This window comes from Ciconia boyciana, chromosome 1 (assembly GCF_034638445.1).
Source record: "Ciconia boyciana chromosome 1, ASM3463844v1, whole genome shotgun sequence".
Taxonomy (NCBI): domain Eukaryota; kingdom Metazoa; phylum Chordata; class Aves; order Ciconiiformes; family Ciconiidae; genus Ciconia; species Ciconia boyciana.
The window spans coordinates 70,046,917-70,071,363 of NC_132934.1; the positions used below are offsets into that span (position 1 = coordinate 70,046,917).

Consider the following 24,447-nt stretch of genomic DNA (forward strand, 5'->3'; position numbering starts at 1 on the left):
CATCTGCGTAGTCCCACTGCAGTGATGGAGGCTCACATGACATACAGATCCAGCTGCTCACTTGGGCCTATCTCTATTTTCAACCAGCTACTTTACTCCTCTGTTTTTATTGGCATGATTTTTGACAGGAACGACTAGTGCTGGATCAGCCATTTCCTGCCGGTGAGTGACCAGGAGGCAAACATTTCATTTGCTGAAGTGCCCCAAAGGCAGTCTAAGCTGCTTTGCAACAAAACACTGCTAGACCTGTGACACGGTGTGCCATGAACAAAGCTCCATACACCTCCCATTTAAATAAATTGAACCTGAAGAGGCCACAGGGAGAGGCCGATGGGGGAGATAACAGGCATAAGGCTTGCCGTATTCCTATGGCTGCTTGAAGGAAGCAGCACAGAAACTTCCATGGATTTTCTGCTCTCCTTCCTTGCTCCTGAGTCCGGATGAAGACTGGAGGGCGCTTTCTGCCCCTTTTAGGTCTGTCCTGCTCAGCCTCCTGCCACCCTCGTGGCTGCCTCTAGCCCTGCTTGTCCAAATATCTCTTTCATCTCAGGTCTTCAGGTTTTTTAGCTGGTAGGAGAGGTAGCACTAGCAAATCATGTCCATCGGGCAATCTCTGTATGAAAATGCGGCCCAGAGCTGGATGCAGCTACCATGTGGTTTGGGGAAGGGGAGGCTGGGGGACCTATGTCATGTCTCTGCCAGGTGTGCCAGGTGCCTCGGGCTTGACTCCACAGTGTGTTAGCACCCTGGATCAAATTGCCCTTCGCACCATGCTGTGAAGACATTTCAGACCCCCCTCATAATTGTACTCCAGGCTGAGTGACGTGAAACATCCCCCCTCCACTGCACATTCCAGATTAAAACTTCACATGAAACACAAGTATCCCCAATTCTTTTTAACAGAAAAAAAAAGAGAGGAAAAACCCCACAATTAAAACAGGTTTTAAAATTTAAATGTATACTATGTTCTGAAAGAGACAAGGAAGCATTATATGCAATGTATTTGCCAACAAATGTGAGCAGGGAGCCAAAGTACTGAGGGTAAGGGAATGGACTGGCAGCAAAATCCTTGAAATATTACTGCGAATGTAGCACACCATGTTACATGGTGTTGGACTTGGTGATCTTAAAGGTCTTTTCCAAACTATATGATTCTGTGATTCCGTGAATGCTAACAGCTAAGTCTCAGTGAAGCCCCGTAGCCAAATTTACCTGAAGCTTTGGGGATATCTGAATGGATTGATCTTTCTCAATGGCTGCAGTTCAGCCTAAATCCCTCCTTCTTTTCACACCTAGAGTTAGAGAGGTGGGGATGCAGTCTGGGTTTGTCAATTTGCACCTTTCTCTGAAATAAGGCACACTCTAAGGAAGAGTTGATCCCCAGCAGTAAAGCAGGTTGGCCCTCCTCCTGTCTGACACTAAGGCCCTAAAAATGGTTAAAGCCCATCTACTGCCAGAGGACTCTTGGGAAGCTGCAGTCACCACACGTAGCAATGCCCTGTTCAAGCAGGGATCCAGGGAAGGCTATGCCAATGGAGGCAGGCGTCTCCATGCAGTTCAGGTTCACATTTAAACATATGTGATCAGGACGGGAAAGTTTCTGCTATCTGACCAACCCTAAGGTAGATACCTTCAGCAGAAGTGGAGTCACAAGGCTAGTCACAAATGCAAACATAGCCCCATAGGGTCAAGTTGCACCTTTCTGAGGGCTTCATCTGAAGATCACCTCAGACCTGTACAATTTTAAACCCCCAGTGATTACTGTGCTGTAATCCCAAACAGCATCACTCACTGGTGGCTCCAGACACTGGGCCACATCACGTCACAGTTCCTGATGCAGAGTAGGTAAATGGCCAAGTGCACAACAGGTTTTTCCTAGGAAGGCAAGAACAAACTGGACACAACAGGTAAACTGGTCCCAGCGAGTGTTTGGCAAACAGAAGATCTAGCCCTGCTGCTAATGCAGGTAATGAGGAGGGAGAACTACAGGTAACCAAGAGGCCATCAGTGGTTCAAGCCGTCAAGAGACCATATGCAGGAAGAGCTGAAACCTTCCACTGCGGCAGAAGAGGGAGGGACATGGGTCAACCTGTGTCAAGGACCTCAGCTCCTCCCACGCTGGCTCTGTAATGATCAGCTTCACCTTGGCAGCAAAGAGGCTCACTTAACTCATGGCAAATAAAAGATCTTCCTCCATCCACATATAGCAAAGCTGAAAGATTGGGGCTCAGAGGGATATGGCTTTGGGTCACTGATTAGCAGCCATGCCACCTGTTTGCAGCAGTTTTCCTCAGCAGCATTACAAATAAGGCTTTTCCCAAGTCAGCATTTATAATCTGACTGTGACCAAAGCCTACCTTGGGGACTTTAGACTGAGCTTCGTATGGAACACCCATGGAGGAGGAGGGAAGGTGGCTCTACTCTGGCTCCTCCTCCAGTATAAAACTCATCCCAGAACCAAATCTGCATCAAGGTGCAGGAAAGGCCAGCCTGCAAAGAGCAGTTGCTGATGCTTCAGAGGAAGGTGTGGGGAGTGTGGGCAGAGAGAGCTGGAGTGGAGGCAGCTGTGGCTGAAAAGGGCTAGGGTGTGAGGCACTCAGCCCCCTCGGTTAGTGAGGTGTGTGACTGGCTTCTCACTTTTTGCTTTCTGTGGTTTGCGTTGCTGGCTTCTGCAATGTAGACACCTTTGATTTGCTGTGGTGTTATTTGTTTTTTGTTATGGGGTTTGTAGTGTGGGGTTTTTTTTGCCTGGGATAACTAGAAATGAACTTGCAGCCTGTGAAATGCGAGCAATGTAATACGGGATGCACGGGCTGCACAGCTTGATCCACTTCTGTAGTAAGTATATTTGCCTCCTGCTAAGGTGTTTTAACCAAGGTCAGTGGAAATAAACACTATGGCCAGCCAGCTTGAGACAATTAGCAGATAACATAAAGAGAGCCAATTTGCCCAAGCTGGTTAGATCAGGAAACGACAGTCCTTACAAGTCTGTGGCTCAGAGGAGGGAGATGTCTTTCAGCGGGAACTTTTGTAAATTCTCCCTTGGCTGATGCAAACCAGTGTACTGAAGTCAGGGAGAGACGCTGGTTGATCCTGGCTGTGTGCTTGGGGTATGTGTGCCGAAGGATTTTGCTGAATTTATTTACATCCTGATTAAGGTTTCTTTTTTTTTAATCTCCCTGCAACTAGTTCTTATCCTGATATTTTTGATGATGTTAGGAAAGGGAATCTGCTTGTCCAGACACTGTTTATTGTGTAGGTGCTGCAATACCTTTTTGCTAAAGAGTTGGAAACTATAAAGGTCCATGTGAACACTGTGGATATCCACAGTGTGAGAGTAGTTTTCCACCAAAGTGAAAATCTGTCTGACAAGCTGAACAAGGGCACATTTGCACTCTGAGTTAGGTGACAAAGGCTGGTAGTGGAACCCCCCGAAATCAAAAGGTGTTTCCTATAAATGCAGAGGCCTGTATTAACATGGCCCAGTGCAGGGGGACAGTTTTAATTAAGCTGGATCTGGGAAACCAGGGTGTTTTTTCTCAGCTGAAAAGTGTTTTGGCTTCTTTGTGACCAGAGGACAGGAAAAGATTTTGCAGTAAAAAAAACTGTCGGCAACTGAGGCACCTCTTTTTGGCTTTATGATCACTGTGCAACCAGGCTTAAATGTTCTGGGAGCAAGTTCCATCAGTTCGTTTCCAGCCATGGTGGGTCCTGAAATAGCAGACACTAGACCTATGACTGGTTCTTCGACCTAGCAGTGCTATTTTGGCAGCAGGCCCAGGGTTAAACGTAACAAGAGTCATTTTCAGTCCTTGCTTTCCTGAAGGTCAGTGGCCCAAATCGTTGGATGTTTGTCTTAGTTGTTTCCGGACAAGGTCTGCATTTTGTAATGATAAGGCAAAATTCAGAGATCCTCATGTTGGCAATCTCCCACTAACTCTAATTAGAAAACATGTTTTTCCTGAATAAGGATGTCAGGATTTGGTCATTGGCAATTTTTAATTGTTTTGACTATTTTGAAGGGGGGGTGTTCTTTTGTTGTTGCTATAAAGGCTCACTGCTCCCTTTTACCTCCAGTCCGTGACTTTCACAGGAAAGTGCAGCTCATTCTTAGCGTTAAGCCCATTAAGCCTAGCTTACCAGAATCACCCATTGCCAGGTAAGACTTTGAGGTTCATTCATGTGTTCAGGTCACATGGAAGAAGCAGTCTCCCTCTTAGCAATAAGCCTGGCTCTCTCTGGCTTGTCAAATGCCTTCTGAGATGAGTCTCCTCCCCTCTAAAGCTCTCTCAAAAAGCTATCAGACAGGTCAGCCACAAATTGGTCCCATTTTTTCTGCCAGACCTCTTTGGCCTTGGATTTCTCATCCGGTAGCATGGCACTGTATCTGTGAGGAGGAGAAAAGTCAGTATCAGACAGGAGACAAGGGGGCAGCTATTTCAAGATCAGTGGCCAAAATGAAAAGGCAGGAAGCAGCAACAGATTAACCCTTGCAGGACATGCCTACACCCCACAGAGTAACAGCATAAAGAGCCTTGAGCTCCTGCTGGCTGGTCTTACATGGGGATGAGAAGCATCATGGCCATGTCAACAGCTTCTGAGTCCTGCACCATGAAGACAAACAGCTCAGTCTGCATAAGCTGGAGATTCGCTGGGTGGCACCCAGTGACTAGTACAGGAGAGACAGCACTGCTGTTGCCTTCAGATGTCCCCTGGGCTTGGTCCAAATCAGTAGGAAATAAGAGTATTTGTTGTCCCCCTGGCCATGCAGGGATTTGGGATTGGCATGAGGATTGGCACAGGATTTGGCAAACAGGCAAGAGTCTAGGAATGTACAGAAAGACCCTGGGCACCATATCCAAACTATTTTGGGACATTCAGAGCTGTCCTGATAAACAGAAAAAGTGGTTAAACACACCCAAACTACATGCTGGTAGATTGTTTTCCTGTGTTTCCCCAGTGGACCATGGCAAACTGCAGCAAGTCAGATCTTGGCAGAAATAGACAACTGATACAAAGACATAACATTTCTCCCATGCCCAGAACCAGGTGCTGGAGGCAAGTTCACAAAGGATGGAAAAGGAGGAATAAACTGAGACACTGAGTTAGAGAAAGGCACCCAAGGGCACAGGCCAAGGAGCCTCTGGGGTCCCTGTGTCCTGCCCTTGGAGGAGACACACAGAGGAGACTTTGGATTAACAGAAGCCCAGTTCATGTGGCAGAGGAGACTCTGGGGCCAAAACCCAAATACAGCGGGTTTCCAGGGAGCAAGCTGATAGTCCTCTTAGCATGACTATGGCTAGATGAGAGAGGTGAGGAACTTACTTTATGGAGTTGAGTGCAAGTTGTTTTAAGGTCCTCAGGTCAGCATTCATCCCTCCGATGCCCATGAATACCTCGTAGAAGTCATAGGAGACACCCTTTGCTCCAAAGATAGGGGGATCATCAGGACTGATCACAATGGGGTGCCCTTCAGCCATGAGGCTGGCTGCGGGGTGGCTCCGCAAGTCAGCTACCAACAGCAGGACCTCGGTGGGGAAGGGTGGGAGACAACATGATGTCAGGTTATTGCTGTAGCTATGTTTGCATTACGGCACCCGTCACACCGCGTACCTGCTATAGCTGCCTGTGTCAGCAGGTAGTCATCAGGGAGGAAGAGCCTCCAGAGGGCCGTTCAGAGCATGTTAGGCATTCTGCCCTGAACTGCTGCAGGAGGAGCCTACTTGTTTCCACTAACTATACAAGGAGATTGGTTTCTTAAATTAATTGCCTAAATCAAGGCCAGTGGGGTGAATAACTTCTGCTTATTTATAACAATTTGACCATGAGCATTTCAGGAACAGTCTTTTGGTTATGTATTTGCCATGACACTTAGCCCAGGGCATCCGGAGCTGGTATCAGGGTTCTCTCCCTCAAGCCTCACACCGGTACATCTCTACCCCAGAGCATCCTTTCTGCTGTGCCCAGGGGACAATGCGCACGATGCTAATGTGTTGCAAAAGAGTTCCCCCAGTTATGAATTCTACAAACCCAAAAGACTTCCAGTTACAATCCCAGCTTCTCAGCCTCTGGCCCTCCTGGCTTTGAAGTATTTTCCACTATGTCTCTTTAGGCACCTCCCTGGGTCTGGGCCTCATCTCCACTAGGGATGACTGCCTTCCCAGGTTCATCTGGGTAGGAATTTCAATGATTTTGAGCTGACTGGCATTACAAGCCTTATATATAGACACAGCGTGTGTCTACATAGCAGACTGCAGTGTAATGTGGTGCAAAGGAAACTGAGCCAGCCTGGGTGCAACAAAACATCTAGCTGTCCTGCTGTTCCTAGCTGCTATGGTAAATCCCATTCCAGTGGGGTAAATCCCGTTCCAGTGTCCCAGCCCCAAGACCTAAGCTTTTACCAACATACCTGGTTGGAGATAGGACAGACTTCTACAGGAATATCCCTCTTCAGAGACAAACTTTTGGCTACTGGATGTCTAATGAGGGCAAGTCCGTGGCCAATCCGGCTGGTATTCAGTAGCAATGCATCCAGCACATTATTGTCTGCAGAGGTGCCCTGCCAGTCTGAGCAGAGACAGGTAAGAATCACTGTAGTGCTGTGAGGAAATTTATTTTCTCAAACAGCTAGATGATTTTGTTAATAAATGTCCCAGTTGCAAGGTGAGAGGGTTGCTCATGCTCTGAGTTCCCACTTTGCATTTTCAGTGAAACAGGGATCCAAATCTGCCCAGGACATTGCCCAGCATAGAGATACCCACTCATCTCACCTGGCTTCGGATGTCCACAGTATTGCTCTTACAGCTAAGCTAATCATGCTGGTCTCCATTCATAGTCAATGGAGAGAAGTAGTAATTTCTGTGGAATAGCCTGCGCATTAGCATGAGATGTATTGTGCCTCAGAAGTGCTTGTTACCGTCCATAGCTAAAAAGGGAGCCTAGGGTAACTAGTTCAGATGTAGACATCTTCTCTGTAGATGTCAACATGCAATAAGCATAACACACAAGTTAGACACAACTGTCATGCATGGTTAGGATAAATCCCACCCATATGGACTGAATAATATATTGCCAATAATAATACATTGCCCCAGGAACGAAGGGTAATGATCAGTTACTTTTATGAGTGTATTCAGTTAAGACTTGAGACTGGCTCAGACATTCCTTCACCTTAAAATGTAAAATAATGGTTGAGGAATTCTGCTGCTGCTGTGGATGGGAGGTGAGCGCTGCTCCAAGGAGGAAATGGCTACCAGCAATAACTCTTGCAGCATGACTCCATGTTACACGCAGGGCAAAGACGCTGAGCAACATGACACCTACAGTCAAGAGCAGGGAGCAGGTAGGGGAGGTGCCATGTAGGAATGCTACAGCAACAAGCTGATATGGGGAGAAGCATAGGGAAAACCAATTATATACACATGTACACACAAACACACATCATCTTGATGCAGCCAGGCTTGCTTCTTCTGGGCTTTGCAAGACTTCACCTCTTGCCTCTGCAAGCAATAACAGGCCTGGAGTCCTCATGCTTACCAGTCTCCCCAGCGTGGAAGAAGTACGGCAGGTTGACCCCCAAGGAATACGGGATGGTCAGGGCATCCTTCAGGTCCCATAAAGAATGACCTTCATCCTCATCACCAACCTGGGGGAAAAAGGAAAGGTATTTTGGAACATGCTCTGGAAGATGGTGGGACTTACAACTATGTATCACTGAGGTGCCAACTGTACTGAAATTACAGTGCTGTGGGGTAGGGAGCTGATTCTTTCAGGGGATTTTGTCCATTACCCCCAACAAAATCCTTAGCTGGAGAATGTGCAATTCATTTACATTGATTTCAGTACAGCAGCAGAGGATCTGGCTCTGGTATAAAACATATGCCATATTATACATGTAGTTACATTGCACCTCTAGGGGTTAATGCGAAGCCACAGAAAAAAACACGGTTACCAGGTCGAAGCCTGCCAGGGTGTCTGGGAAGAGGGCTCTGAGTGCCATGCCAGTGACGATAGCTTCTTTAATCTGGGAAACATTCAGCATCCTAAAGAGCAAGAGAGAGAAAGCAGTGCAGAGGCTCACTCCCACGGGCCTGCCTTCTTTGGGTTTGAGTTGTGAAATGGGGCCCCCAGGGATATTTCCAAAATGCAAGTTGCTCCTGAATCTGACAACCAGCCTCAGGTCTCCAGAATAACAGCAGCAGAAAATTGATATTACGAAAGGAAACCCCTGAATGACCAGGAAATGCCTGGCTAGACCCTGCTGTCACTTGAGTTGAGGCATGCTTGTCTAAGACTCACTGGCTTTCCCATCTATGAAGCAGGGAACACAACAGCATGGAGAGAAAATGTTCAAGTATTTTTTTTTTCCTCTCGACTGTTTTGCTGGGAGGTGTGACCATAGCTGTGTTTCAAGAGAATTTTAAATTTAGGTTTCTTCCAGCCCTATCGGACTTAAACATCACAGTGCATTTTGCAGACAGAGTCTGTCCATACCCAAGCTGGCCAGAGGCAAGCCAGCTCTGAACTGGAAATGGCATTGTGCCGAGCTGGAGTGAATAAGCGCTGCTGAGAGGTCTGTAATATTTGCTCAGGATCACCTCACGTGACTTCATGGCATCTGGCTGACTTGGAGAACAGCCTTGTGCCCGCCTGTAAACAGCAGCACGAACATACCATACAAAGGCTGCCAGGAGAATAGCGTTTGCAGGGTCCCACAAGGACCTTTGCAATACCAAGTGCCCATACTCGGGCACTGCTCTCACTGCTTCAGCTTCCGCAGAGAGGAGGAGTATGTCCAGGCTCGGGAAGAGAGCACGCACGGCTTGGACACATACGCGCACAAGCAGCCCTCCCCTTGCTCATTCCTTCACCCAGGGCTCACAGACGCTTGTCTCTCCAGCACACGTTATGAGCTAACCCTGGTCACTTCACACATATGCAGACTTTTATAGATGATTTCTCATTCTCAGCCTTTTACACGTGCCAGGGAATGCTTCAGGAGTCAACAGCCCAGGTCTGACGACACACGCGGGCATTACTAACCAACTGTGGCACTTCATCCCAGCCCTCAGCATTGCTTCTCCTGGCCTGGACCCGTCTCTCCCCACTGCCACCTCCGCCGTAACATAGCCAGCCGTGCACAGCTGCTCGTAGCCCCACTCAGCCTCTACCTGTGTGCTGTAAATATAATCTTGGCTCCAAGAAAGTCAGGGTGCTCCTTCACAAACTGCCTGGTCACTTCCCGATAGGTTGCCACAGACCATGATTTGTTGTGCCGGGTGCCATCCAGTTCATACACCTGCAGGACAAAAAGCACATGGCAAGCATAAGTTGGAAGAGGTGTTTTATTGGAGGGTGGGAGAAATGAACTGAAGAAAACCTTGGGAGAAGCAATGTGCTGCGGTCCTGGCAGCAGGGCAGAAAAAAGCAGTTAAATCTGTGCAGAACATTTTCTTCTTGAAGCCTTTACCAGCTGGCAAGAACCAAGGAGTGGTTTTCCTCCCTCATATGTGATACAAGAAACAAGTTTCTCCATGTTCAGACATGGCAAGCAAGTGCCCTTGAGTACCCAGAGGAGACCATGACCTCTTACTCATGTCTGTATCAAATGCTGGAGCGTTTTGTCCAGCCGTCTGGCGGCTCACACACGCTCTGTGCCTTGCGGTGGCAGTCTTGTCAGCCAAGGCAGCCCCAAGGCATGCAAGGGATGAGCTCCATAAGCTACCAGCTGGGCTGGGCTTCTGTTCCCCTCTGCCAGAGGTTTGCTCCGTGACCTTGAGTCGGTCATTTAGTCTTGCCACGGTTTCCCAGTTCTCTGTCTGCAAACTGGGAAAAATAATCCTTTTGGCATGTTCTGTCTCATCAACTTACTTTGCGGATTCCTCACTACCAGGGCTATATGCAGGGCTCTTGCCCTGATTTCAGCAGGGACATAGACCCTACATTTCCTGGTTGATACTAATCCGCAAAGGCCCTGCCTGGAGTCGCTCACAAACAGCAGCTGAAATCACTCCCTCCCTTCAGTTCTTATCCTTCTCACCTTTCTTTTCTCCTTCATCCTTCATCCTTCTCCTCAACTGGTCCACTCCACCTTCTTTCTTCCCCTCCCGTGCTGCCCTGTGCAGCGATGCCCCTCACTAGCGCCCTGTCACGCTGTGGCATCCCACTTGCAGGCACCAGGAGCCGCAGGGTGGCTGCAGACACTCAGAGGGAATTTTCCCCTGCTGCAGCCCATGGGAATGTGAGACTTTACATAGCTGAATTTGCAAACACAGCTGGGCTTGGGGGGCTTTTCCACAATGTTTGCCGTTTCACACTAAATCCCGACTTTCATTTACTTTACTTCAGGGGCCGCTTCTGGCAGGCTTTGCTGCAAGGCGAGCTTTTGCAGAGTGTCAGCGCTGTTGTCCAAGCCTTATAGAGGATCTCCAGGCACACAAGCATCTTGCTGTTCCCGTCACACCCCGACTTTCGTGGCAAAGCATTTCCCTTCCCTCTCATCCCCGCTCCAGCCTAGCTGGCACTTCCCTGCCTGTGCTGCCCATTGGGGCCGGCAGCCCAGCATGTCCCCAGCTCCTCACAGCCCTTGCAGCACTACCCGGGCTGCAGGCAGCCCCGCCTGCCTGTACCTTGCAGCATGCCGAGCTGCTGGGTGTGAGCAACCCCGGGGGCTCTGGAGGCTCCCATGCCTGGAGCCAGCATTAGGGGCTGGATGGGAAGCAAATCTTCCCTGCCAAGCCTCTCTTCAAAAGACATTACAACCATGTCTGAGGGCTGCCGGTAAATGCAGGGTATTTTCCAGTCAGGCCCACGCACTTGTATCATTGCAGATACTCTTGGCCTGGAAACTTGTGTGACCGGGGGGGGATGCCAGCACTCGCGCTGTCTCACAGCACAGGAATTTTGACATTGCTGTTGTTTTCTTTTTCCAGGTACCCCAAAGACAGATGGTGACTGAGTTCAGAGCAAATGGCTCATGACCAACCCCCAGCAAAGTAAGATACATATAAGCTTTGTGGTCTTCTCCCCTTCCTTTTTTTTTCTTTTCAATATGCCCTTCTCATCTCAGGCATGATAGAGTGCCAGCCTGCAGCCCTGACACTGAGCCCTATTTTGCTATGGGGCCAGCCCGAGCCACAACAGGGCAGTGTTAGCAGCCCCCCTCCCCATCTGTTAGGGGGGGAGGCATGCACAAAGCCAGATCAGCCTCCAAATTTGTCATAGCACCTGCCTGTCTGCTGACGGGGTGGCTGCGGAGGCCTGCCCAGCAGCAGTGGTGGTTGCTGGGGTGCACTCACCTGCAGCTGGCTGGAGCCCACCAGCCATTGCATGCAAGGGCAATGACTTAATGAAGTTGCTGGCAGGCCACCGGCAGGATGTCAGCATGGCTGCTCCATCCACTGGATGCCACGGTGCCAGCAGCAAGCTGCTGCCTGCGTTCCCACACACAACCCGCCACCACCGCCTGGTCCTTCAGGTGCTGCCAGGTGGACCTTGCACAGCAGCTTCATTCCCTTTGCAATGGACTGTTAAGAACATGGAGGTAGGAGGTGGTGTAGTGAGGAGCAGCAGCCCTGGTTCTTTTGTTTTGGTAAGGCATCTGCCTCTCTGACAGAGCTCCTGCCCTACACTGCCCCGCTTGGAGCTGGTCTGGAGAACTGTATGGAAAAGGTGTGGCTGCAGTATTGAAGTTGCCACCAGGGAAGTGGGAAGAAATTGCCACCATTATAGCCAAAGAATGGTGGTGGAGTCTGCTGGTGCTTGGGAAGGTGTTGGGGCAGCCTGGAATTGTAGGACAATCTGACTGGCTCCGGGTGACATGCAGGGAGAAAGGCCTAAACTATTACCAACAGATTTTAGTGTCAGTGGCAATGAAAGGAGCAGTTCATTCTTCATATACATAGCCAAAATATTAGATTGTCTGCAAACTGTGGATGACTCTGCTTTGCCAATTGGTTTACTAGCCTGCTCAGAAAAATCATTCTGAAATAAGCTGTGGACTTCAAATAACATAACTATTCCAGAATAAGTCTCTATTCAAGATGGGAAATTGTTCCAGAAGAGCTGCCACAGAACAGGTGATTCTGGTGCAGACAAAGCTAAGATACATCTTCCCAACCAGCAAGATTTCAACACAGCTCCCAGTCAGACTGTACAATGCAGTTTTGTGCTGTTGCCACAGTAGGTATCTTCCTTAACTATTAGGAACAAAGCATCTCTCACTTTCAAGCCCTTGCCTATGCAAATCTCCAACAAAGACCTTTGAATATGATCAGGGTTTTCCAGCATCCTTAGAAGGGCAGATATGCAAACATCCAAAAACTAAATTCAAGATAGGGCTTGAGAAAAGTTATGGAGAAATAAGGATTTAAAAGAATACTAGAGAAGCCAAAAAATACATACCGGAGGCAGGATAGCTCTTATCTCGACATACTGTATGTTATCTTCATAGAGCTCCAGCAGCCCCTGGTAGAAATAGGCCTTGAACACAGGTGCATAGCAGATAAGTCCAGAGGCAATGAGAAAGACTTCTTCAAATCTTTTCCAAATCAAAGTCTGAGAAGGGTAGGCCAGCTCAGGAGCATCCGTCACCAGGGTCAAGTTTCTCAGCAAGCTGTAGAAAGGGTAAAGGGAAGAGGAAGAATGAGAAGAACAAACAAGTCAACTGGCTTTTAGCATGCTAAAAGCTGCCAGCTGGCAGCTGGGTGTTCGGTACAGGAGGAAACAGGATTCCTCCAAGAAAGGTGTGAGTTTTATTGTCAGAGACCAAACTTTGTGGATGTGACACTCTCCCACCCGCATGCTCTGGGGTGCAGCAGCGCCCAGCTGTGCTGAAGGAGGCACATGTTCTTTGGGCAGGACCAAGAAAGGGTGCAAAGCCGTTCCTGCCACAATAGGGGCCCAATATCTAACTCAGAGCCTGTTGGCACTGCAATACATATGAGCATAACAACGACTGGTGCAACTAGGAAGCTTTCAGGTCATTTTTCTGCCACCTATATTTACTCTGCTAATGGCTGGTACAGGTAATAGCTGACAGGTAAGAAGTCATACACTACATGTTAACCTACAAGCAGGGTAAGACGAGGTGTTCAAAACCTGCCCCTTCCTTTTTTGAGGGCAAAATCTTGAGGAGTAATAGACTTACAAAAGGAAGTATGATGTTTTTATATCATAAGAATTGCACTCTGCTACCCAGGGGTATCCTTAATCTGAAAGTAGGCTAGTACATTACTCCTGCAGACAATATATTCTCCCAAACATCTTCAATGCATGTAAAAAGTTATGACACCCAGCCCTCTGTTCACCACCTAAAGGCAAACAGAGTCCCCAGGAGATGCCATGTACTGGGCCACCATCAACCTGCTTACTAAGCCTGTAACTTGCCCTGGTACCTTTTTGTTGTCAAAATATGTCACCTAATATAAGCAGGGGGAAGACTGATTGTGAATCAGAAATCCTTTCCCCCCCAGTGGAACAAACCTGATATCCTGCCTGCCTTGCCGATAACTTCTTCAGATTTGTCTGCTGGGAAACAACTGATAAGAATCGCAGGTCATGGCTTTTCCTTAGTGGGACAGAAATGTATTTATTTCCTCCATAGACTCAGCTGGCATATAAGCCTCTTTCAGAAATCCAGAGAGGTGGCGGGTAATTTTATCAAGCAGAGTTTAAGGGAGCCAGTAGTTGCAAGATTATCTAGTTGTGGATGACAGCTTGCATTTAGGACAGGGCGAGCGTCTGTGCCGCAACTCTGTCCTCTGACATGCTGATAGCCTTCATCCTGCCCGAAGCCTTGCCTCTGGCAACAGCTCTCCTCCCTCCGCCAGTGGCCACCTGAAGAAGAGTTTGTAATACATTTCTCAGGCTGGCAGGCAAAGTCTGAATGGCAATGTGGGGGTGGTTAACTTCATTCCTGAGTGGACAAACTGAAGCCATTGCAGCAAGCTACAGAGCTGGATGCTTGCAGGTGGGTGGGCTTACCAGTCCGGCCAGGCCTGATGCTTATCTAGTGTCAGGGGCTAAGCAGGTTCAGATAGAAATACCTTCAACCATGCCTCATCTTTCATCCGAGTATGTTGTTTCCCCTCAATAACAGCTACTGATCTTTAATAATGTTTCGTGTTTGATGTCTTGCCCCCCCTCCTCGCGCAGCGCTCTGCTCTGTTATACGGGAGATGTGGGTTTGATTTGTGCTCTTATTATCTTCTTCCAGGAGGCTTCTGTGGACGGAATTAAAAACCTCCCTCCTACAGACGTAAAATGTGATCTGGTCCAAACTCATAAACTAAGACATGCCAGGCAGGGACATCCCTTTTGAGTCCCTCCATCCTGCCCATAAAATGGAGCCCATTCCCCCAGCATCTGCCTGCTGTTTTGTTCTCTAAGGACCCTCTTCCAGTGGCTGCAGTTTCATTTCTTCTTCACTCTGTTAGTTTCTTTGCTGGGAACAATTTTAGAAGCAAAACTGTACATAAAGAGATGCTCCTACCACGTTAAGGATGAGATTTTAAATGCTCAACAGTCAGGAAAATTCAGAGTTAAGGTTTCCACAGCAACTTCGGCTCTGCCCTCCCGTGCATTACAATAGGGGCTTTGGTGCCATTATCACAGGACACTGGGCAACCCCGGCTGCTGTTCAGTAATCCATGCAACCAAACAGACCGAGCTGGACCATGGCTGGGGCGGGCAGTGGGGAGCACGCAGCAGTGGGAGACACCGTAGCATCACCCTAGAAACCAGGAATGCAGGAGCCAGGGGCATCTTGAAGACACTGATCCAGCTGCTGAAGCGGAGAGGGTGTGCTGCAGCTTGGTGGGGAGGGGAGAGGAGGTTTCATGTGGGAAGAGCTGTGGAAAGCAGACTTGTCCGCTCCCCTCCTGGCCTCAGTCCTGGCCGAAGGGCAGCTCCCCGCCAGCCCCGCACACCGGCGGAGAGCACCTGCCTGAAGCCGAGAGGCGAGCAGGGCTGTTCCCACCAGCCCTGCAAGCACCGAGGGAAAAACCTCCCCGTGGATCAAAAGGCCGTGCAAGCCTGTTCTCGCCACCCCGCGCAGCTTCATTTCAGATAAGGATGGGCGGTTAGTCGGGCTCCCACCGCTTTCTCCCCTTGTCCTGTGAGAACTCGGCTCCTCCAACAACGAGCACGCACAGGGCTCCCCTCCCTGCCTTTAAATCTAGCTGTACAAACTTGTGGTTGTTTACTTAGCCTGTGCTCTTGGGCTAGAAACAGCAATAAATCCCCACACTGCCCTGCTCCTAAAAGCACATAAATCAAATTGTGCTTTTTTTATAATCCCCTTAGCTTTGAGACTGATTATTGATCCCTATAACTATTGAAGATTTATTGTGTAATAGTGATCCATCCTTGATAACTGGATAATCTCCTAAGGGTTCACGGGCTTTTGCCATCAGTAGCTCATGCAGATGAAGCAAAGCTTCATAAATACATTTTTTGCTTCTTTTCTGGAATGGGCCCTCACCAGTGATCAGGTGCAGACTACAAATAGCCTTCCATGTCATGTCATATATGCACTGAACAATGCTATTGCAATGCATATGCCCAAAGGGGCACAGCTAAAATGACCAGCTAAGGATTATTTATTTTCAACTGTGGTTTTGCTTTCTCTTTTCCTGTTTTTTTTACCATTTTGCTTTCTTGTGCTATATAATGCAGAAGTGAACAGTTTTGTTGCCTTGTTTTTAAAGGGATTCTTTTTCCTGCTTCTTTTCCCGTTCTAGACGGGTAATTATACCCCTCTCCTCACCGTAGTATCTGAATGTCTTCCAGTGGTGCATTAAATAGTGTGACTAACATCTGTCACATGTGGTTCATTCGCTTTCTCTCTCTCTCTCTCTCGTCCCCTCTTCTTCTCCCCAAGGGGAGACTTGTAGAGGGAGCGGAGTGCTTTGTTTCTGTAGTGGATTTTTATTCTTTTTTTTTCCTTGTAATGCACACACTGCCCTATTTTTCTGTGAGATAAGGCAGTCGGAGGACACGGAGGGGAAGGTGATGGCGGTCTGGGCAGCCGTTAGCGCCCAGGGGAGTTGTCCCCGCAGCCTCGGCCGTGGTGTCAGCTCCCTCACAGATGACTTCATCCTGGTGATAGAGAGCTCCGCTGGGCCGCCGGAGCTGCGCTGCCGGGCATGGCCTTAATCCTCGGGCTGCTGGCGGGCGGGGGGGTGTGCGGTGGTATTTTACAAATATCTGGAATGTCAGCACTGTTTCCCTAAATATCTAGGGGCACGCTCTTGCTTTAGAGACAGTGGCCATTATGTTGCATCTTGAGGAAAAAAACCTGCATTCTCCTATATCGTAATTGATTGTGAAGTAAATAAGTGAGGATGATTTTTTCTTTTAAGTCTCAAAGCAAAATTCCCTTCCTTTCTCTGTCTCCTGGCCCGCGGTCTCCTGACTCTGGTAATAGCATCCTTTTGGAAGCTTACCAGTAACAGAATACTCCAGGGTCTTGGCCCATAAGACGTGTGTTTTGAATAGGAATGATTAAACCTTCTTTTGAGGGAAACAAACAAAAAGATTTCCTTCCAAAACACACACACACACACACATATGTATATGTATGCATATGTACCTAAAAATGCAAACAGCTAAAATGTAACGCAGATACCTCTCTCCCTCACCTCTTCCTGGTCAGGAATGCAGTAAGGTGAAAGAGGTGCAGCCTCTTGGAAACATTTCCATTGTTCCCTTCACATTTGCTTATCCACCCTGTCTTGCATGAGAGCCCTTCCCTGCTGCCATATTCCCTTGATACTTCCTTGAAACCACCCAACTATCCATCCGTTCCTTCCTCTGACATCTGCTTTCTCTCAGCTTGTCAGTGCTCAAGGGCAAAGAGGAGTGCAGGAAAGAGGTAGCCTGGGATGCACATGTTCAAGAGACTGGGAGAGTTTCCAGAAACTGAGAAGCAGAACAGATTGGGGCCTATTCCTGGCTAGAGACCTATTTCCAGGCGGCCAAAAAACATTCCTAACCCCTAGACTAGTACCCGGGGATTAAATGAAAATAGGAGGGGAAGCGCCTCAATGTGGCTGTTATTCATGTGTTTGCACATTATGTGCAATTACTCCTCTGTGATTTTGTGGTGATGAGCACAGAAGGGCAAGAACTGAAGGACAACATACTCAAATGAGTAAGTCTGAGCACCCTGGATGCAAGAGATCCAAGTTTGTACTTGGCTCTGGCATGCATTTGCTGAGGAAAATCACTTAATTGGTCTCTGCCTCGGTTTCCCCTCTGCACTTGGGGGGGACCCTTGTAGCGGGGTGTCTTGTGTCCCTGTGCAGTGCCTGCCACTCTGAAGTCCTGCTCTGACTTGTGGCTACTAGACGTAGTTGACAACTAATACAAAAGAAGAGGAATGTGACAACACTGCCTCTGAAAAGAAGCTGTGTTCCCAAACAGGACCATAGGGAACCAAACAACGCACAGCTCCACCCTCCTGGGTGTATAGGATGCCGTGGCCTCTAGCCTCAGCCAGAAAGGGATGTCATGCTACAGAAATACAACTGAAAACAAATACAGCAAAGGGTTGCTCCTCAGATGGTTCTGAAATACCCACTGCAATTGCTTGGGCTTTAAGGAAATGAAGCTGTTTCAAAATCCAATCTCTTGCACATTATTAATGGGTCTCCTGGTGGGATTGAAGAGGGCTGGTGTCACGGTCTCTCCCTCATTGTCACTCCCAGTAGAAATGGAAGGGAGCTAATGGGGAACAAGTTTTCTCTTTGGAAGACGTAGATAAATGACTTCTCACTGGATCTTATTTCTTCCATCACATGTCAGGGCAGTTTGGCCTCATGGTATAAAAGGTCAAGAGCCCTGGGTCTGGCACTACCTTCTCCTTCCCTTCTGGAAGTGCTCTCACCTCTGCAAGAGAGGGCGGTGGGTGCCCCGGAGAGTCAGCTCCCTCTGCCCTGCCCCTTGCTGCTGTTGGGGAGGGAAGGCAATACCATGCCAAAGGTCTGGCAGCTCCTCAGCTTCCCAACCTGACCTCCTTCCCAGATCTGTAGGGCACGGAGCCCAGACAGCTTCCATGTAGAGGGGATACCAGCTCCCTAAGTGTTAATAGGTCTCTATTTAAGAGCACACATCCTCACTGAAGAGCACTACAGTAAAAAACATGAAGTTTCATTTAGGAAATGCTGTAGTTAGGGTCGCCCGCGTCACCCTAATCCAGCCTTCTCCTCATGCGTTGGCATGGCGATACAGTCTAATTACATGACACCCCATACTATTTTCTTCCGCAGGACCCCAGCCCCCCGGAGCGCTGCAGACAGCAGTGCCCTCTGAATGGATCACTACTCAATATTTTCCTTTGTCCTCATCACTCAGTGTCTGACTTCATGCATTATTTAGAGTGCTCTCTCCAGCCCCCGCACGCCACGCAGAACTACACGCTTCCTCCTGGCCTTTTTGGCAGGGCTTTGTCCCGGGATCAGTGGCCCCTGGATGAGGAGATAGGGCTCCCTCTTCCTGCCACTACCAGCTGGAGGGGGAGCCAGGCTATTCCCACCCACCTGTAAGTGATTAAATGGTAGGTGGCTGCTGAGCAGCCAACTAACACCTGGTCCTGATAAAAGGCTGCCAACAGATGAGGTAGAAGCTGCCTGCAGGGAGGGGAGCTCCTGCAAGAGAGTGAGTGATGCCTTGGTGAGCCATCTGAGGTGTGAGCTCCTGGACAGCTACAGGAGGCCTCGCCTGGAAGGGGAGAAGCTTTGTTAGCAGGCGGGTGCTGAGGGGGGAGTGCTACCAGGCAGAGGACCTGTGTGTAGGGTTCATTGGCTCAGACAGTGCCCAGACCGAGACCTAACCCCTTGTCTGAGGGTAGGAGGGCAAGTTGCACTTCCTGGTGCCTGAGGGTCCTGTTGGGAATGAGTGCCTCATGCTTCAGCATGGTGGGTACTAGTGAGGTTTTGGAGAGTCCTCAGAAAACAAGAATGGTGTTTGGAGGGGGAGGTTGGGTTGGGTTTTCTCTTGGGTTGCTTTGGGTTGTTTTGCTAGTGCAGTGACTAACATAAGTAGTTTGCCCAACTTCAAGATGATGACTTTACAAATGACTTCTCTGCTGTTGGGGAGAGCCTGTTCCTTAGCTACCCGACTTCCTCATCCTGTTCCTGAGTACCTCAATGGATGAAGCAAGGTCTTTCACTATGCAGCCCTGTCCCATGCCGGGAGCACATCCAGCCTGGGTGCTGAGGAGAGGTCGCGTAAATCTACTTAAGCCACTGTCTTCAACGTGTCTGTGCAAAGAACCCGAGTGAGCGTGCACAGAAAACTTCAATTTTGATTGGTGTCTCTAACTCTGGTGTACTTAATGCTGTAACCTTCAAGTTCTTATATTGCTATTTTCTTGTTCTATGTATGCAGCCCTACACAGAGTTCCCTGCTTTCAGAGCAGCAAGCAAATGGGAAAGTTGGACCGGAATGATCCTGTCACTACACAACGTTCTCATGAAGTAATGGCAGGCTTGAAACTCCTCTTCACTCACCTGCTATCAAACTCAGTCACATTGTGCAGCTGTTTCCGGTAAGTGTCCAGCAAAACCCATTGGGAGCACTGGGCTGGCACTGGGTGAGGAGGGCGAGGCTTGGAAAAGCGAAACCGAACGGTGCCTGTGGGGGTGAAGCAGATGTAGCAGTCGGGGAGGTAGGTGGCATTGTACACCAGCCAGTCCACGCTCAGGATGGCATAGTCATGCAGGTGTAAGACAGCACCTGGTGGGAAGAAAAGTATATCTTAATGAGACAAGGCAGCTGAAAAGAAGGAACAGAGTTTTAATGTGATAATAGTTTGAGTTTGCCCATCCAGGGCCATCTGGAAATGCTTCTAGATGGCTGTGAGTGACCTCTCCCAGCAGAGAGATGGAGCGGCTGCTCTGCCTCCCCCATGCTGGAGGATGTGGCCCCCTCCACATCAAACGCAGGGCAGGCAGAGCGTGACAGCTCCCTGGGAGTGGAGGGAGGGGAGAAATCGATAGGGAGCTCTGCTTCTCCACTGGGATGGAAAATGCTCTGAGTTATTAAAGGTCTTTCAGACAGACTTTGCTGTGAGCTGGCTCAGGCCCCACTGATTTAAAGAGGAACTCACACAGTAGGCAGCAGTTTACAAGGCATACTAGCTGACTGGCAGACCTGAAGCAAGCCTCTGTATCTAAGCTGTTTGAATTCCAGCCTCAATTTTTGCATCTAGTCTGTGTCTCTTCTTTCATCTCTTTGAAACTCTGGCGTACCCCAAAATCCCAGACCATGACACACCGGGGAATTGTACTCGGATGCAGAAGTACTATCTACTTCTATCCCTTCTCAAAAGCATGCTCACTTGCATTGTACATCTGTTGCTGGCCAGCACGGAGGGCCTTTGGGATGCTCTGTTATTGTACAGTATGTTGGCAACTGCCAGTCTTCCTGGCATAGGAAGCATCCTCTGCACGCTCAGTGCATCCGTTTGTTTTGCTAAAATCTCTCCTTTCGCAGAGACTTCTTACGTGATTGGTGCTTGAACTAAATTTAAGGGAAGATGCCAGGAGAGCTAAAGTCTTACAGATACGTATTTTATTAGTCTAGAGGAGACCTCATAGTCAAAATAGCTTTGATGCCCTTAGGAGTAAAGGGAGAACATGAGTAGGACGAACAAAAGACTGGTATGCATGTGACATCAGACAAACTTCAAGACTATAATCTATAGTGGACTAATCTAATATAGACTATAATGTCTATAATCTCTCACTACAGAGGGTCTGACTGTTAAGATGCTGAGCAACTGTAGTTACTGCTCTCACCAGAGCTAGTGTGACAGAATGGGCATGCCACAGCTGTCTAGATCTGACCCTCCTCTCACTGGCAATGCCACCCTCTTTCCTATGTAAGCAGCAATAGAAATTACAATAGTGCTTGAAACAACAGTAATTCCCCAGGGGCTCTGATCAAGACTGAGGCCTCTCAGACTAGGTCCTACTCAAGCAGTTACAAGGATGTGATCTTGGCCCTAAAAGCTTACAGCTCTTGCAAAGATTCTGAGAACCCATTTTAGCATGTCCTGGATTGAAAAGTTAATTTTTTGTTTTGATCCCTCCTTGGTATCAAAGATGCCTCCTTGAAGGGGGGGGGGGGTACTCTTAAGTTCCTTACTATTCAATTCAGCAATGAAAGGATAATGGCAGTTCTGACATCCCAATCATTTATGGTAACAGATTAGGATGCTGCAAGCCAGGGATCCTCATCCCACATCAGAGGCTGGGAGGGGGAAGCTGGGAAGTGAGGCAGATGGCTCTTACTCATGTGCCAGTGTCACAGCCTTGCAGATGAAAAAATGCTTCTGTGGAGAAGCTGACTCCCAAATCTTCCAAGCAGGCCACCAACCTGTTTCCAGGCAGCCACGTGGGCAAGGCCATGGGACTCTGCATCTAAAGAGGGACTGCCTGGAAGGGTGGACATAGTGTTCAGAGTCACAGGGGTATTGGCAATGTCCGCTGCAACTGTCCTGTATCTTTAGTTAAAGAAGGTACCTTGTTCAAATGCTTCCTTACTGAACCAGAGATGCAGAGGGAGAAACTAGTCAGCAGGAGTCAAGGCCTTCCTCCTGTGATTATCTCAACCTCCTGCTTCTCTGCTGAACTGTCAGCAGCTCAGGGACATGGAGACACCAGGCTTCCTGCTACACAGCCTAGGTGGCTTGGATTTCCACTTGGCTGAAAATATCCTCTCCTCCTTTCCATTATAACCCAGAGTACTGAGCTTTCAAATGCTGCTGTGTCCCAGCTGCTCATCAGAGGATGCATAGGGTGATTTGGTGAAGGTATCGGACAACCTCATGCCATTATCTAACCTAGAATGTTCCAAATGACTTAAAAACTATGTGTGTGCTGCAGAGTGCAGAAGCTCCTTTTGGTATAGGGCATTGGCAGCCCATTAGCACATAGCTTGCTGCACAACAGCAGAGAAATGACATCTCTAAACTAAAGACAAGAGGAGAAATGCCTGCCCTTATAAGCAGAGATCTCCTATAAGTGCATAGAACAGAACCTGATTAAGAAAGACTAAATAAGAGAATACAATCATTTCTATATCATATTCTGCAGGTCACATCAACACAGGCTTTGATTTCATTCAACAAGTAAAAAAAAAAACTTGTAGTGTTGGAGGTAGTACCATCTTCCTCTTGTGCCCCTAGACTTTCCAGTAGACTTCCAGGCCTGCTACAGAACCACCTGCACAAAAACTTATTGGGAGATACAGCACTTTTGGCTAAGAAGTGGGCTAAGGCAAGGTTGGTAGCATGTCTGTGGTATGTGTGGAAAAAGGAAAGGCTCTGGCTAGAACATGCTGAACAAATATGAGTGTCTGTGATGTCTTCTTGTCTTTGCTTCCTCTACCCTTTCTCTGCACTTGAAAGGCTGAAGGATCCATATTGTAAGTTATAGCAAATGCTACAATTGCTGGAAATGTGTATTCATCCAATCCATCCCCCCTTCCTCTCTCCCCCTGCCCTGTCCCCAAGCTCAGAGGCAGGGCTCTTCCTGGAACTCAGCAAGTGTGATTTACAGCTCTCATAAGCTCTCCTGCAACCAAAGGTCTGCCACATCTCCTCGTGCTTTGTCCCAGCTCTGGCATAGAAAGCAAAAGGAGAGAGGAGGATGAGTAAGATGAGCAACGCTTCGGCCAAGCCTACCTTTTGGCATGCGCTTTAAGATGCTGAACACTGTGCTCTGATCAATGAGGCCTTTTGCCCGAAAGAAGTGCATGCTTGGAGGAAACTGTCCTGTAGTCATGGCTGTTGCAACCTCCTCCTTCTTGAGGTTTACAAGCTTTGTACTGAGCTGCTGTTCCTGTCTACTCAGCACCAAATTGCCACCTGTCTGATGGGCTTTCTCCTCCTGCATTAGGGAGTCCCGGTCCTTCCAGAGTGGGGTGGGAAGGCAGAGGGAAGCCAAATTCAGGAGAAGGTATGCCAGCCTTATGCCTTGCCCAGATGGAGGCTTCATCTTAGTGCTGCACCTGAGGGAGAGTAAAAGAAAATTGGAGCACTAGCACAGGTCAGAAGGTGACATCTTAGCAATGACCCATTGGGACGTTAAACTGCTGGCCTATCCTGCAGAAGTAGTGGGTTAATTGGATGTTCAGTACTGGGGGAGTATCTGGTACCCGTGTCCCCTGTATTTAGGACTATGCATTCACACACTCCCCATGATGCTGTCTGCACGCAGCAAGACTGTGGGCAGGGTGGAAACTAGATGTTGCTCCCTGGATCAGGCTGGCAGCACATCACACAGAGCTGCAGTCTGGCAAAGGTCTCACCCTGGAATGGGGAAGTGGTGAGGTCAGGACTCTGGCTTGCAAGCTGGGATGGAGCCCCATCAGAATAAGGGGTGCTGGCTGTTCTGCCATTGTCCCAGGGAGGGAAGCAGAGGGCCATAGCACTTGAGGTGCTTTTGGTTTTTGCTTGAGCTAATCAGATCCTGATTCCCTACAGTAAAGACCTTGTTGCACCCCTATAGTATATTCCAGCTATCAGAGGGGTTAATTTATGGGCAGAAAACCCCTGGTTTCCCTTGCAGTGACAGAGGCGTGTCCCTTCCTTGCAATCCCAGAAGAAAGACGACGGAAGGAAGACCATGGGAGTAGTAAGAGATCACAGGAGGCAGGCACATGTGAACTCAGAGAACTCTGCCCTTCCCAAAAAAAGCACAGCTGCAATATAATCCTTCAACACCAGGCTTTAGTGACCCTCCACACCAGTCCCTCCAGACCAAAGAAGGCTGGAGAAAGGCTCAACATTTTGAAATGGTCCCCTGTGAATTACATAGTAAGTGCCTGCTTGCGCACATGTTTTCTGCTTCCAGCCTCTCCTCCACCCGTGGTGCCTCCAGCCCCTCTGCCCCATCAGTGGGTCCCAGGAGATGAAGATGTGCTGGGGGAGCAATCTGCTGGGAACAGAGCTGGAAGTAGCTGCAGCCCCATGTCAGGCCTGGCTCTGAACTTAGCGAAAGAAACATCCTGGCAGGCACTATCTTATCCCTGGTGAGACTGACTCACTTACTGTTAACTTTCCTCCTCCTTGCATCCAAAGCTCATCCAGCTGCTGCCTGAGAGAGCACGGAACAGTTATCTTTCTTGCAAGCCGGCACTGTCCCAGCAAAGATAAAGAGGCAGGATCCGTCCTGGCAGAGCAGAGTGAGGCACCCGCTGGTGCAGACAGTTCCTCTTCCTGTGCTGTCGCTCCGGCTTGCTCAGCTTTTATTTATCCCCGTCCCTACCACTTCATGAATATATAAAGAGGAGGAGGAGGCAGGAGAGGTTATGAGAAAGCGGGACACAGGCACCCAGGCAGGCAGCTGAAGGGAGCTGGGCTGGGAACCGGAGGACCAAAGCAGTGGGGTCACCTATGGGAATCCCTCCAGCTCCTGCACAGAATAGAGGTGGACTCTT

General features: G+C 48.8%; 1 protein-coding gene across 2 annotated transcripts; it reads right to left on the minus strand.

Annotated features, from left to right (window-relative positions):
* Nucleotides 1-943: 943 nt before the first annotated feature.
* On the minus strand, nucleotides 944-24,215 carry ADA2 (adenosine deaminase 2). Of its 2 annotated transcripts, none has more exons than XM_072873858.1 (10): nucleotides 24,059-24,215; nucleotides 22,691-23,016; nucleotides 19,512-19,737; nucleotides 12,403-12,613; nucleotides 9,171-9,298; nucleotides 7,952-8,042; nucleotides 7,537-7,645; nucleotides 6,410-6,567; nucleotides 5,326-5,528; nucleotides 944-4,387 (listed from the first exon to the last, which is right to left on the minus strand). In XM_072873858.1, exons 2-10 carry the CDS (start codon nucleotides 23,001-23,003, stop codon nucleotides 4,279-4,281), a joined length of 1,548 nt encoding a protein of 515 aa, XP_072729959.1. In that variant the 5' UTR covers nucleotides 23,004-23,016; nucleotides 24,059-24,215; the 3' UTR covers nucleotides 944-4,278. The 2 variants fall into 2 exon arrangements, with proteins under 2 accessions (XP_072729959.1, XP_072729968.1); XM_072873867.1 differs by having other exon boundaries at nucleotides 24,055-24,059.
* Nucleotides 24,216-24,447: the final 232 nt, after the last annotated feature.

Excerpts from the sequence above, each read along its gene's own strand:
- ADA2 (XM_072873858.1), bottom strand. The coding sequence starts at position 23,003 with ATGAAGCCTCCATCTGGGCAAGGCATAAGGCTGGCATACCTTCTCCTG. Across the intron at positions 7,646-7,951 it reads CCCTGGCAGGCTTCGACCTG|GTTGGTGATGAGGATGAAGG; the intron begins GTAACCGTGTTT and ends TTTTTCCCCCAG. Across the intron at positions 6,568-7,536 it reads CTTCCACGCTGGGGAGACTG|ACTGGCAGGGCACCTCTGCA; the intron begins GTAAGCATGAGG and ends GTCTCTGCTCAG.